General features: G+C 47.3%; 1 protein-coding gene across 2 annotated transcripts in view; it reads left to right on the forward strand.

Annotated features, from left to right (window-relative positions):
• Positions 1-204: 204 nt before the first annotated feature.
• FREM2 (FRAS1 related extracellular matrix 2) overlaps positions 205-12,673 on the forward strand; it is a 168,884-nt gene continuing 156,415 nt past the window's right edge. The window contains exons 1-2 of one of the 2 annotated variants that reach the window (XM_045474818.1): positions 205-5,663; positions 10,917-11,006. In XM_045474818.1, the coding sequence (XP_045330774.1) occupies positions 482-5,663; positions 10,917-11,006 (5,272 nt within the window). In that variant the 5' untranslated portion in view covers positions 205-481. The remainder of the gene's footprint in view (positions 5,664-10,916; positions 11,007-12,673) is intronic. The other variant, XM_045474824.1, reaches the window with a different exon arrangement.

The raw sequence follows: 12,673 nt of genomic DNA on the forward strand, positions 1-12,673 counted from the left end.
GTCAGGAAGCTAGCCCCTCGCTTCCAAGACAACTTTGTAGCACCCTGCACCTCCTCCCCACCGCGCGGTTTCCCCGTCTCCGCCCCTAGGAGCTGATTGGCAGATACCACTACCCAACCCTCAACTCGGGGCCTCCTCCCGGGACCGACGATTGGCCTCCTGGGAGGACTGGAGTCAGGGGGTGCTGGGGGAGGGATTTCCCTCAAAGCTCTGGGTCCCGGGACCTGGGAAGCAGGAGTTGGGGGGCGGGGGACTCGGTTCTCCCAGCTCGTGAGCCGCGGGCGGCGGAGCCGGACGTTCGGGAAGGTTCAGCCGCCTCTGCTGCGCCAGCCCGGCCCGCGCCGCGCAACTTTCCATCCCGGCCCAGACGCGGCTACCAAGTGCGGAGTTCCTGGCACTTTGCGGAGAGGTCTCTTGCTCCCTGCCCGGGGACTGACTGTGCTCTCTCAGGCTGACCTGTCCGAGCCCTAATATCTGCACCATGCACGCGGCCAGGACCCCCGGGATCGCCTCCCACGCCGGCGCGGTGGCCAGCCCCACCAGTTTTCAGCAGATCCCAACGCTGCCGCCCCGCCTGGTGTTGCTACTGCTGCTGCTTCTCCTGTCACCGGTAAGCTGCGTCCTGGCACAGCCCGCTGCCCCTGGCCCGGCGTTGCTGTCCCCGGATCTCGCGGGGGCTGCAGGGGTCCCAGCCGAGGAGGCCATCGTGCTGGCAAACCGTGGGCTCCGGGTGCCCTTCGGCCGTGAGGTCTGGCTGGATCCGCTGCAGGACCTGGTGCTGCAGGTGCAGCCGGGGGACCGCTGCGCGGTGACCGTGCTAGACAACGACGCGCTGGCCCAGCGGCCTGGACGCTTGAGTCCCAAGCGCTTCCCGTGCGACTTCGGCCCGGGAGAGGTGCGCTACTCGCACCTGGGCGCGCGCAGCCCGTCGCGGGATCGCATTCGGCTGCAGTTGCGCTACGACGCGCCGGGAGGGGCCGCAGTGCTACCCTTGGTGCTGGAGGTGGAGGTGGTCTTCACCCAGCTGGAGGTGGTGACTCGGAACCTGCCCCTAGTCGTGGAGGAGCTACTGGGGACCAGCAACGCCCTGGACGCGCGGAGCCTGGAGTTCGCCTACCAGCCGGAGACCGAGGAGTGTCGCGTGGGCATCCTGTCCGGCTTGAGCGCGCTGCCTCGCTATGGGGAGCTCCTCCACTACCCACAGGCCCCGGGTCCAGCCAGCGAGGGGGGCGCCCCGGAGCCTCTCCTGATGGACTGCAAAGCTTTCCAGGAGCTGGGGGTGCGCTACCGTCACACAGCCCCCAGTCGGTCACCGAACAGGGACTGGGTGCCCATGGTGGTGGAGCTGCGCTCTCGGGGTTCGCCTGTGGGCAGACCCCCTTTGAAACGTGAGCACTTCCAGGTGCTGGTGAGAATCCGAGGAGGGGCGGAGAACACCGCACCCAGGCCCAGTTTCGTGGCCATGATGATGATGGAGGTGGACCAGTTTGTACTGACGGCTCTGACCCCAGACATGCTGGCAGCCGAGGATGCCGAGTCGCCCCCTGACCTGTTGATCTTCAACCTCACCTCTCCCTTCCAGCCTGGCCAGGGCTACCTAGTGAGTACTGATGACCGCAGCCTGCCCCTCTCCTCCTTTACTCAGAGGGATCTGCGGCTCCTGAAGATTGCCTACCAGCCCCCCTCTGAGGACTCTGACCAGGAGCGTCTCTTTGAACTGGAGTTGGAAGCAGTGGACCCGGAAGGAGCAGCCTCAGACCCTTTTGCCTTCATGGTAGTGGTGAAGCCCATGAACACACTGGCTCCCGTGGTCACCCGGAACACCGGTCTCATTCTCTATGAGGGTCAGTCTCGGCCCCTGACGGGCCCTGCAGGCAGTGGACCGCAGAACTTGGTCGTCAGCGATGAGGATGACCTAGAGGCAGTGCAGCTAGAGGTGGTGGCTGGGCTCCGCCACGGTCACCTTGTCCTTCTGGGCGCCACCGATGGCAACTCTGCCCCTAAGACCTTCACGGTGGCCGAGCTGGCCGCCGGCCAGGTGGTCTACCATCACGATGACAGAGATGGCTCACTGAGTGACAACCTTGTACTTCGAATGGTGGACGGAGGACACAGGCACCAGGTGCAGTTCTTGTTCCCCATCACCTTGGTGCCTGTGGATGACCAGCCGCCAGTCCTCAATGCTAACACGGGCCTGACGCTGGCAGAGGGTGAAACGGCGCCCATCCTTCCCCTGGCCCTGAGTGCAACGGACATCGACTCAGATGACCCTCTGCTGCTTTTTGTGCTGGAGTCGCCTTCCTCGACCATAGGGCATCTGCTTCTCCGCCAAACCCATCTTCCCCGCGAGGAAGAGGAGCTGAGCAGGGGCCCTTGGAGGAAACAGGGAGCGTTCTATGAGCAAACGGTGACGGAGTGGAGGCAGCGGGACATAACAGAGGGGAGGCTGTTCTACAGGCACTCCGGGCCCCATAGTCCTGGGCCAGTGATGGACCAGTTCACGTTCCGGGTCCAGGATAACCATGACCCCCCTAATCAGTCTGGACCACACAGGTTTGCGATTCGCATCCATCCTGTGGATCGCCTCCCTCCAGAGCTGGGCAGCGGCTGTCCCCTTCGGATGGTGGTGCAAGAATCCCAGCTCACGCCGCTGAGGAAAAAGTGGCTGCGCTACACTGACCTGGACACAGATGACCGAGAGCTGCGCTACACCGTGACCCAGCCCCCCACGGACACAGATGAAAACCACTCACCAGCCCCCCTGGGCACCTTGGTCCTGACCGACAACCCCTCAGTTGTGGTGGCCCATTTTACCCAAGCCCAGATCAACCACCATAAAATTGCCTACAGACCTCCGGATCGAGAACTGGGAGTGGCTGCCCGAGTGGCCCAGTTTCAATTCCAGGTGGAGGACCAAGCCGGGAATGTGGCCCCAGGCACCTTCACCCTTTACTTGCAGCCCGTGGACAACCAGCCGCCTGAGATCCTCAACACCGGTTTCACCGTTCAGGGGAAGGGCCACCACATCCTGAGCGAGACTGAGTTACGTGTGAATGATGTAGACACCGATGTAGCCCACATCTCTTTCACTCTCACACGGGCACCCGAACATGGCCACATGAGAGTGTCTGGACAGATACTGCATGTGGGGGAGGTCTTCCGCTTGGAAGATATAAAACAGGGTCGGATTTCCTATGTCCATAATGGGGACGGGTCCCTGACTGACAGCTGCTCCTTGGAGGTCAGCGACAGACACCACGTGGTGCCCATCACTCTCAGAGTGAATGTCCGGCCCGCGGGTGATGAGGTGCCCATGCTGAGCCTTCCTGCTGGTACTCTGGGGTCATATCTAGACGTTTTAGAAAATGGAGCTGCTGAACTCACTGCCAGTGTTATCAAGGGGACTGATGGGGACACTGATGATTTGATGTTGACTTTCCTCTTGGAAGACCCACCCTTGTATGGAGAAATCCTGGTCAACGGAGTTCCGGCGGAGCAGTTTACCCAAAGGGACATCTTAGAGGGCTCTGTCGTCTATGCCCACACAAGCGGTGAGATAGGCCTGTTGCCCAAAGGGGACTCTTTTAACCTGAGTCTGTCAGATATGTCTCAAGAATGGGTAATAGGTGGCAGTACTATCCAAGGGGTTACTGTGTGGGTGACCATCCTCCCTGTCGATAGCCAAGCTCCAGAAATTTCTGTAGGTGAACGGTTTATAGTCATGGAAGGTGACAAAAGTGTTATAACCTCAACACATATAAGTGCTGAAGATATTGATTCCCTCAATGATGACATCTTGTGCACTATAGTTATTCAGCCTACCTCCGGTTATGTTGAAAACATTTCTCCAGCACCAGGCTCTGAGAAATCAAGAGCAGGAATTGCCATAAGTGCCTTTACCCTGAAAGACCTCAGGCAGAGTCATATTAACTATGTCCAGAGTGTCCACAAAGGGGTAGAACCTGTGGAAGACCGGTTTATATTTCGTTGCTCTGATGGCATTAACTTTTCAGAGAGACATTTTTTTCCCATTATAATCATTCCCACCAATGACGAACAGCCAGAAATTTTTATGAGAGAATTTATGGTGATGGAAGGCATGAGTCTGGTGATCGATACACCCATCCTCAATGCTGCTGATGCTGACATTCCCCCGGATGAACTAACTTTCACCATTACCCAATTTCCCACTCGTGGTCACATCATGAATCAGCTGATAAATGGCACAGTGTTGGTTGAAAGCTTCACCTTGGACCAGATCATAGAGAGTTCAAGCATTATTTACGAGCATGATGATTCTGAGACCCAGGAGGACAGTTTTGTGATTAAACTAACAGACGGTAAGCACTCGGTGGAAAGGATGGTCCTCATTATGGTTATCCCAGTTGATGATGAGACCCCCAGAATGACCATCAATAATGGTCTAGAAATAGAAATTGGGGAAACCAAAATTATCAACAACAAAATATTGATGGCAACTGATTTAGATTCTGAAGACAAATCTTTGGTTTATATTATTCGTTATGGGCCGGGACATGGCTTATTACAGAGACAAAAACCTGCAGGTGCCTTTGAAAATATCACAGTGGGCATGAATTTTACCCAGGATGAAGTGGACAGAAACTTAATTCAGTACGTCCATTTTGGACAAGAGGGCATTCGGGACCTAATTAAATTTGATGTGACTGATGGAATAAATGCGCTCATAGATCGCTACTTTTATGTTTCTGTTGGGAGCGTTGACGTTGTCTTCCCCGATGTGATAAGCAAGGGAGTATCCTTGAAAGAAGGTGGTAAAGTCACCCTCACGACAGACTTATTAAGTACTAGTGACTTGAACAGTCCTGATGAAAACTTAGTTTTTACCATCACCAGGGCTCCCATGAGAGGTCACTTAGAGTGCACAGATCAACCTGGAGCATCCATCACATCGTTCTCTCAGCTCCAACTGGCTGGCAACAAAATCTACTACATCCACACAGCTGACGATGAGGTCAAGATGGACAGTTTTGAGTTTCAAGTCACTGATGGACGTAACCCTGTCTTCCGGACATTCCGTATCTCCATTAGCGATGTGGACAACAAAAAGCCAGTGGTCACCATCCATAACCTGGTTGTCAGTGAGGGTGAAAACAAGCTGATCACTCCCTTTGAACTCACTGTCGAAGACCAAGATACTCCAGACAAACTCCTGAAGTTCACTGTCACGCAGGTGCCTGTTCATGGTCAACTCCTATTCAACAATACCAGACCTGCCATGGTTTTTACCAAGCAAGACCTGAACGAAAACTTAATCAGCTACAGACATGATGGCACTGAGTCAAATGAAGACAGCTTCTCCTTCACAGTGACTGATGGTTCCCATACAGAGTTCTATGTTTTCCCCGATACAATATTTGAAACAAGGAGACCCCAAGTGATGAAAATCCAAGTCTTACCTGTTGACGATAGCGTCCCCCAAATTGCAGTGAACAAAGGGGCCTCTACACTTCGCACTCTGGCTACTGGCCACTTGGGATTCATGATCACAAGCAAAATATTGAAAGTGGAGGACAGAGACAGCTTACGTTTTTCTCTCAGGTTTATTGTGACGGAGGCCCCTCAACATGGGTATCTCCTCAACCTGGACAGAGGCAACCACAGTGTCTCTCAGTTCACACAAGGTACGGTACACTTTTCTTTCCTTCTACCCAACGGAAAGCGCGGGTCTTATTTTCTGAGGATATGGCGGTCACCAAAAACGTTATAAGTAGGGGATCGAATTTGAGTCCAAGGGAAGAAAAGGAAAGGGAAATAAAGAGACGGGGAGAGTACAGGGACTCACTTTCCTGGGGAAAGAATATCCCTTCTTGCCATATGTCCCCCCCGCAGCGACTTGCATTAGTGAATATCAATGTATTTCGACATTGCATTGAGGGAATATCAATGTATTTCGACAGCAGCAAGGTATGCTGCCAAACCAGGGGCCAGACCTCCGTGAGTTTAAGCTGAAGAAGGCTCTTCCGTTCTGTTTTGTGTGCCACACCTGCCCTCTGAGCAGACTGTGGTTTATACTGTGGTACAAACGGGTAGTTCGTGCAGCATTTTGGCACCTTCGAGAGAGAAGTGCTTTCTCAAGTCTTTGTATTCGGACTACTGTTTTCACCTACCATTCACACAGAGCCTTCAAATTTATATTACTTTGATTAATTTTCTTGAGAGCGTTGTTCTAATCCTGTCATAGTTCTTGGGAACTTTGGAACTGGAATAAAGAGATGTATTTATATTTACTTTGTAGGTTTCTAATTCTTCTATTTTATGCCTTAGGCAAACACCAGAGACCTAAGAGGTAAGCGAGCACCTGTCTAGAGTTCTAACAGTTCTATGTACAAAGTGTGTCACGTGATACAGGCCCAAAAAGAAAGCACGCTTCATGATGTGTAAGACAACATGTCCATCACTGGAATATACGTTCACTTTGTTACGAACCTGAAGATATGTTAACAAGATTAATAGAATAGAAGGAGGAAGTTATTTCCTTATTTCAGATCTTCTCTGCGTCCCCTTTCAACCACAGTAACGAACACCCGTTGCCTCAAGCGTCTACATTCTTGAGGCTAAAGCGTTTTTCTAACCTAAATCCTCTTTGTGTATGGACACAATGTATGACAGGAAGGGCAGGTGCCCTGTGCAGTTACTCAGTGACTGACGGGAGAAACCCATTCGGTCTGCTGGCTTGGGACTTAGGGCTCTGTTCTCTAGAACGTGCGACCTTCACTACAAAGGGCTTTGGGTTGCTTTCCTGGAAATCTCACCGTGTCAGGATGGAAACGAGATCTACCCTCTGTGGGCTCTGTGAGTAGAGATGAGGTTTATCCTCAGGGCATCCCAGGGGGGGTGTTCTTTTCCCGCAATAGTGTTGTGCTCTGAGACAACAGATGCTTTAATAAACGGATGTCGCGAAGTGTACTTAGTGTTAAAGTGAACTGCTCCTCTGTTTTAGATTCTGGCAAATGGCCCTGCACTCCAACCTCCTGATTCTTGGCTGCAAGCCTGAATATATTCTAGGGCCTGCAGGGACAGGAAAACCTCAGAGTGCCCAGTGTCATGCCAGACCGGCAGGAAACTTTTGTGTGAAGGCTTTCTGAGGACAGAGATGCCATGCAATCTTAGACTGGTTTCTTTTCATGGAAAGTGGAAAGTGAAGAGGGTAAAAGGAATATATTACAGGATAGAAAATGTTACTTCCAATCACTCCTCTGACCTGAAAAACTAATCTGATTTTAAAGATTTTTTAAAAAGGAATTTTTGTGTGACGACAGGCAGACGATGTGGTTTAAATTCTATGGACCAAGTCCAACAGCTCAAAAAATATTGGAATATTATTTCTTAAATATCGAACCCTAAATTATGTGATTTCTTTATAGGCTCTTGCCCTATCTCTCACTGATGTGGACTCACCCTGATTATTCCTTAGAGATGAACTCACCATGATTACTCTTTATGGTCATTTGTAAATATAATCAGTTTATTATAAAAAGTGAAGGTACTCTTTTAAGATTACCTTTGCTAAGAGAAACGATCACATTCCAATAAGAACCCAAATACTGACTAGGGAAACTATTGGTAGCTAATCACAGAGCACTCATTTGAAAACTTGAGACTGCGGTTTGGTTCATGGCAGTTATTTCTAGAAATTAGATGGGTGAATAAAAATGGAAAGGCTCCCATCATAGAGTTACGGTGGCTGCTCTCTTAGTAGACAAATAAAAGCAGTGTCTGGAGTGAGGACAACACAAACTTTGTATTTGTTTTTGTTTTCTGTAGTCATGAAAGGATAAGCTAAACTATATATTTTTTAATGTTTATTTATTTTGAGAGAGAAGGAGAGAAAAAGCACAAGCAGGGGAGGGGCAGAGAGAGAGAGAGAGAGAGAGTGTGTGTGTGTCAGTGCAGAGCCCGACGTGGGGCTCGAACCCACGAACCACGAGATCATGACCTGAGCTGAAATCAAGAGTGGGATGCTTAACTATATTTTGATGGATTTTCAATGCACTGGGTTGAGTCAAGTGAGCAAAGAAGGTTATTCCCAAACCAATTCACAAAATGGTCCTTAGGAGATGAAAATCCATTTGTTTCTAAAGTTTATTCACTTTTATTCTTAGGAAGAGTTAACAAGGCAGAATTAGACCAATTAGAGAAATTAATTATTTCAATTTGCCAGGGTGTCCCTGCTCGCTCTATCCCAGGTTTAAATCACTTGTGTCAAGGACCTGGACTTTTTTCTCTATGAGTAGTACACAGTGATCTCTTGTGGGAGATAAGTTGTAGATCACTTTCAGAAATTTCCCCCAAAGAGTTCGAGCCAGGGTATGGTTGCCAGGCAAGTCAATGAACTTAGAATCAAAACAAAAACACAAAATGTGGAATGCTTGTGTAGATAAACTGAAATACATCTGATGCATGAGTAGTGGTTAGAAGAAAATCCAGTTCATTGTTAGATGTTTACTGAAAGAAGGTAACATTTTGGCAGCTAGGTTTTGATCTAGCTAATACCACTGTGCCTTAAGAAGCGACTGTTTATATATTTATGATGTTTGTGATAGTTTTAGAGGTTCCTATAGAATAACAGCACTATGATCAAAGGCTTTACTTATTTGAGATTTTTTTAAAGTCCCTTTTTTGAGCTATGAATTATTAACTGAGTTATAACGAAAATGAAAAGAATGTTGGTTTGTTCCAACTAATCAATATTGCATGCCCTAACTTGGAGGGAAAATTTGACACCTTTGTGTTATGTAATTGCATTCATGTTCACTTTACTTAAGGAAAAAAAAAAGGTTTTAAAAAAATCAGTTTTGAAGTGGTGATTTATTTCAGTGCAACTGTTTTGTAAATACTGTATTTTTGCAAGAAAACATCAATACAAAGCGTGGATATACTAATGAGTTTTTCCTTTTCTCATAGTAGAGCCTTTAGATTTTCTTATAAAATTAAAGAAGGAATGGGGAAGTTTGGAAAAAGGTCTTCCCCACATGACCAGAGGACTTTGTTCTAATGCTAAGGATGTGTGGTCAGAGTAGAGTTCACCTTATTTCTTCCTGATGAATTAAAGGCTGAAAGGGCTCAGAGTTGTGGGAGTAGACAAAGAAAGAGCCTGTGGGGGCTTCACTCCTTACCTTTGTAGAAACATCATACATGCGTAGGTAAAGGTCCAAGCGTGGTCCACCAGACCTCTGGGCTCTTTCGTTTGATTATTTATGTTTATTTACTGATTATTTTGAGAGAGAAAGAGAGATCATGAGCAGGGGAGAGGCAGAGAGAGAGAGGGAGAGAGAGAAAAATCCCAAGCAGGCTCAGCACTGTCAGCACAGAGCCTGACGTGGGGCTCGAGCCCACAAACCATGAGATCATGACCTGAGCTGAAACCAAGAGTGGGATGCTTGACTTACTGAGGCACCCAGGTGCCCTTGGGCTCTCAGATTTTAAATTAAGAAACATTTGAGCCATGGCTGAATATTAGACTCCGAGCAAAGGACTGTGGGAAGTTAAGATGAAAACAACAACAACAACAACAATCCCACAAGTTTTCAGTCTTCTAGGAAAGATAGCCACGCAGGAAGATACAAAGGACACTAGGCAGAAATTGGGAAAGTTACAGCAGGTTCAAAATGAAATGCTAAGGGAGAATAAAACAACTTGAATTTGCTTCACCTTCTAGTACCTCTTTTATAAGAAGTTACCATTAACTATTAAATCAGATTTTCCCCTCCTCAGATGCCTGATTGTAAGTGAGTCACATTTCAAATCTGCGTGAGCCAAGGGGGAGTGTCCTTTTCACGTCTGTCAAGTGGAGTCCCAAAAATTCATGGAGTAATTTGTTGATCCCAACACCTGGCATCACTCGAGTTTATTCTTTCATAAAGTAATTTTCTCATATACAATGCTTGTGGACTTCATAGCACGAACTCAGTAGACCTCTCCGAAGATGGGAAACCTGCAGAGCACACACGAGACAAATAAATATTACATACCATTCATTGTTGAAGCCACTTTTAGCTGCGATCTTGATTTTATGTAGCTTCGGCAATAACTACTTACTGCCCGGCCCAGATCAAATAACAATGGTGTTGCAAGCATCACACAACAGGATGATATTTGGTTCATTATGTTGTCTGTGTGGCATCATGAAGGAGAGTAACTCGTAAAATGGGGAAATCAATTTTTGAAATTGTACCTTAGTCAATACGGAAAACAAAGTATACCAGTGAATTTGAAAGCGGGGACAGGAAGCAACCTACAGAGCATTCCTGAGGCAGAATAAATTTCACTCTGAATAAAAGTTTCAGCTCTCATTAGATGCTTTCTGTTCTCATTTCTCTCTGGGGTCATGACACTTATTTCAATCTTGGAGATTTAAAACGGCCTTGATTCTTTTTCTTTCAAGTTCTGGGGAACTTAAAAACAGCATGTTGTATACCGCCAGAGGTAAGAAAAGTTAGCCAGAGGGGGGCAGGGAAGTTCTTTCCTCTTAGGGCCAGCGCTACAGGGAGGGAAAGAGTGTGATTTCAGGAGTGCCAGGAAATCTGCCATGCCTCAAAATATCTTCCTTTCCACCTGTCATGAAGTCTGACATTCCGTATTTAGAGAGTCACTTCTTTGGTGCATGAACATGCAAATACCATTGGGTGGGGCAACACCTTGCTATTATTATAACCTAACTCTTGAACTCTATCTGGATAAGGGATCAGATTTCCATGGGACAGCTGAAATCAAGGGGCTTAGAGATAGGAGAAATAAGATAGCACTGCTTCCCTTAGGAGAAGCAAATCTAAATATGGTTACAGAAAAGTAATAGCCAGTAGGATTTACCATGAGTAATGAGTCACCAACCTTGCCCTAGTAATGAATCATCTTGTTCTTTGGTTATTTTCTAGCTGACATCGAAGACATGAAAATATGCTACGTTTTAAAAGATGGGGCCAATGCCACAAGTGATATGTTCCATTTTACAGTTGAAGATGGTGGTAAGTGTTCACTCTCCTGTTAGTATAAACAAGGAGAGTGACTTTTATTGGTTGTTCTTTGATGACTTCATTACAAGGAATCTGCCTCGAGTATCATTTTATGCTCACCTGAATGTATACTGGGTGCATTTGTTATTTGCCGATAGAAAATCTTACATTCTCAATCTGCCACAGTACTACTCTGCAATGAGTAGAGATGAATGTTCCAGTTATATTATTTTTGTCTTGGGATTAGTAAAACACTAAAAAAGAAAGATCTATGTACATAGGATCCCCATGTCCAGTTGTTCAGAATATGCCGTGCATGAAGCTGCCGACTTGAGGTGACAAGAGGATGCTGGAATCCAGCCCGGCAACACTTCCAAGTCATGTGCCTACCCGGGGGGGTGTCTGCCCAAAGCGGGTGCCCTTTGCTAGTTTGCACATGGGTGCTGTGTGGACTTATGATGATGGATGATTGCATTCACCAGGAAAACAGTGCTACGTAAAGGTGTGTTTTACCTTACCAATCTCAATATGTCTAGTGATGTCCTCAGTTCGGGGGATTTTGTGACTTAGTCTAGCTAAAATTTTTTTCTCGGTGAAGTCTGAAGAATACTCCAGAGGATAGGCTATGACTTGTGGTCGGTCCGAGTCCCCTCCACAAGGTCACCGTCACTACTCCCCCCAAAGCCCCCGCCGCTGCTCACTCTCTTTTCTGTTCTCTTCCTGATCCCACAGGCTGGGAGAAAAACTGGCCACTTCTAGATTAATCATAAAGATGTTCTGTTCTCTCATGCTCTCAGGAGAAGCGAAAGAACCTCAGGAAGTACATGTGTTGTGTGAACAAGACACAGGAAGTGGGGGTGGGAGTATGTGTGTAAGAGAAGAAGGAGGGAAAAAGAAAGGATTCGGGTCCAGTCATCTATTTTCTAATGATGCTTTAAAAAGAAAACTTTTTAAAAAATGTTTATTCATTTTTGAGAGACAGAGCATGAGTCGGGGAGGGGCAGAGAGAGAGAGGGAGACACAGAATCCGAAGCAGGCTCCAGGCTCTGAGCTGTCAGCACAGAGCCCGACGCCTGGCTGGAGCTCAAGAACCTCGAGATCTTGACCTGAGCCGAAGTCGGACGCTTAGCCAACTGAGCCACCCAGGCACCCCTAATGATGGTTTTTTTTAAAGTACATAATTATGTCATCTATCTCAAAAAGATGACATGTTTATCCTCCATATTTTTTGAAGCGTTAAATGGCCATTTGTTTAAAATATCATTGGGCGTAATGTGATCGATCACAGCCTTGAAAAATGACATCTGTCGAATACATGCCAGAGAGGCAAAAAAGTGTGTTAATTTGGGTTCAACTATGTGATTTTCCCTACAGTCCAGATGTTTAATAAATGTGATGCCTTTGTTTTTATAGTAACCAAATCATAGTTTAATATTCTTTGTGTTGATAAAAGAAATCTTAGTATGAAACCAATTCTAAGAAGGATGCCAATTTATAAAAAATAATGTGTTTATTGAATCTTGATGCTCAAATGGGAAATCCTACTGTCAGTAAACTTTAGAGTGGAACTCAGAAGTAAATCTGTGTAGTAGATCAAAATTTAAAGACTAAGTTATTGGTTCAAGGCCCCGTGTTTGTCACTTGGAATGACTGAATATACCTCAATAGGAAAAGTATGA

Source organism: Leopardus geoffroyi, chromosome A1, assembly GCF_018350155.1.
Source record: "Leopardus geoffroyi isolate Oge1 chromosome A1, O.geoffroyi_Oge1_pat1.0, whole genome shotgun sequence".
Lineage (NCBI taxonomy): Eukaryota > Metazoa > Chordata > Mammalia > Carnivora > Felidae > Leopardus > Leopardus geoffroyi.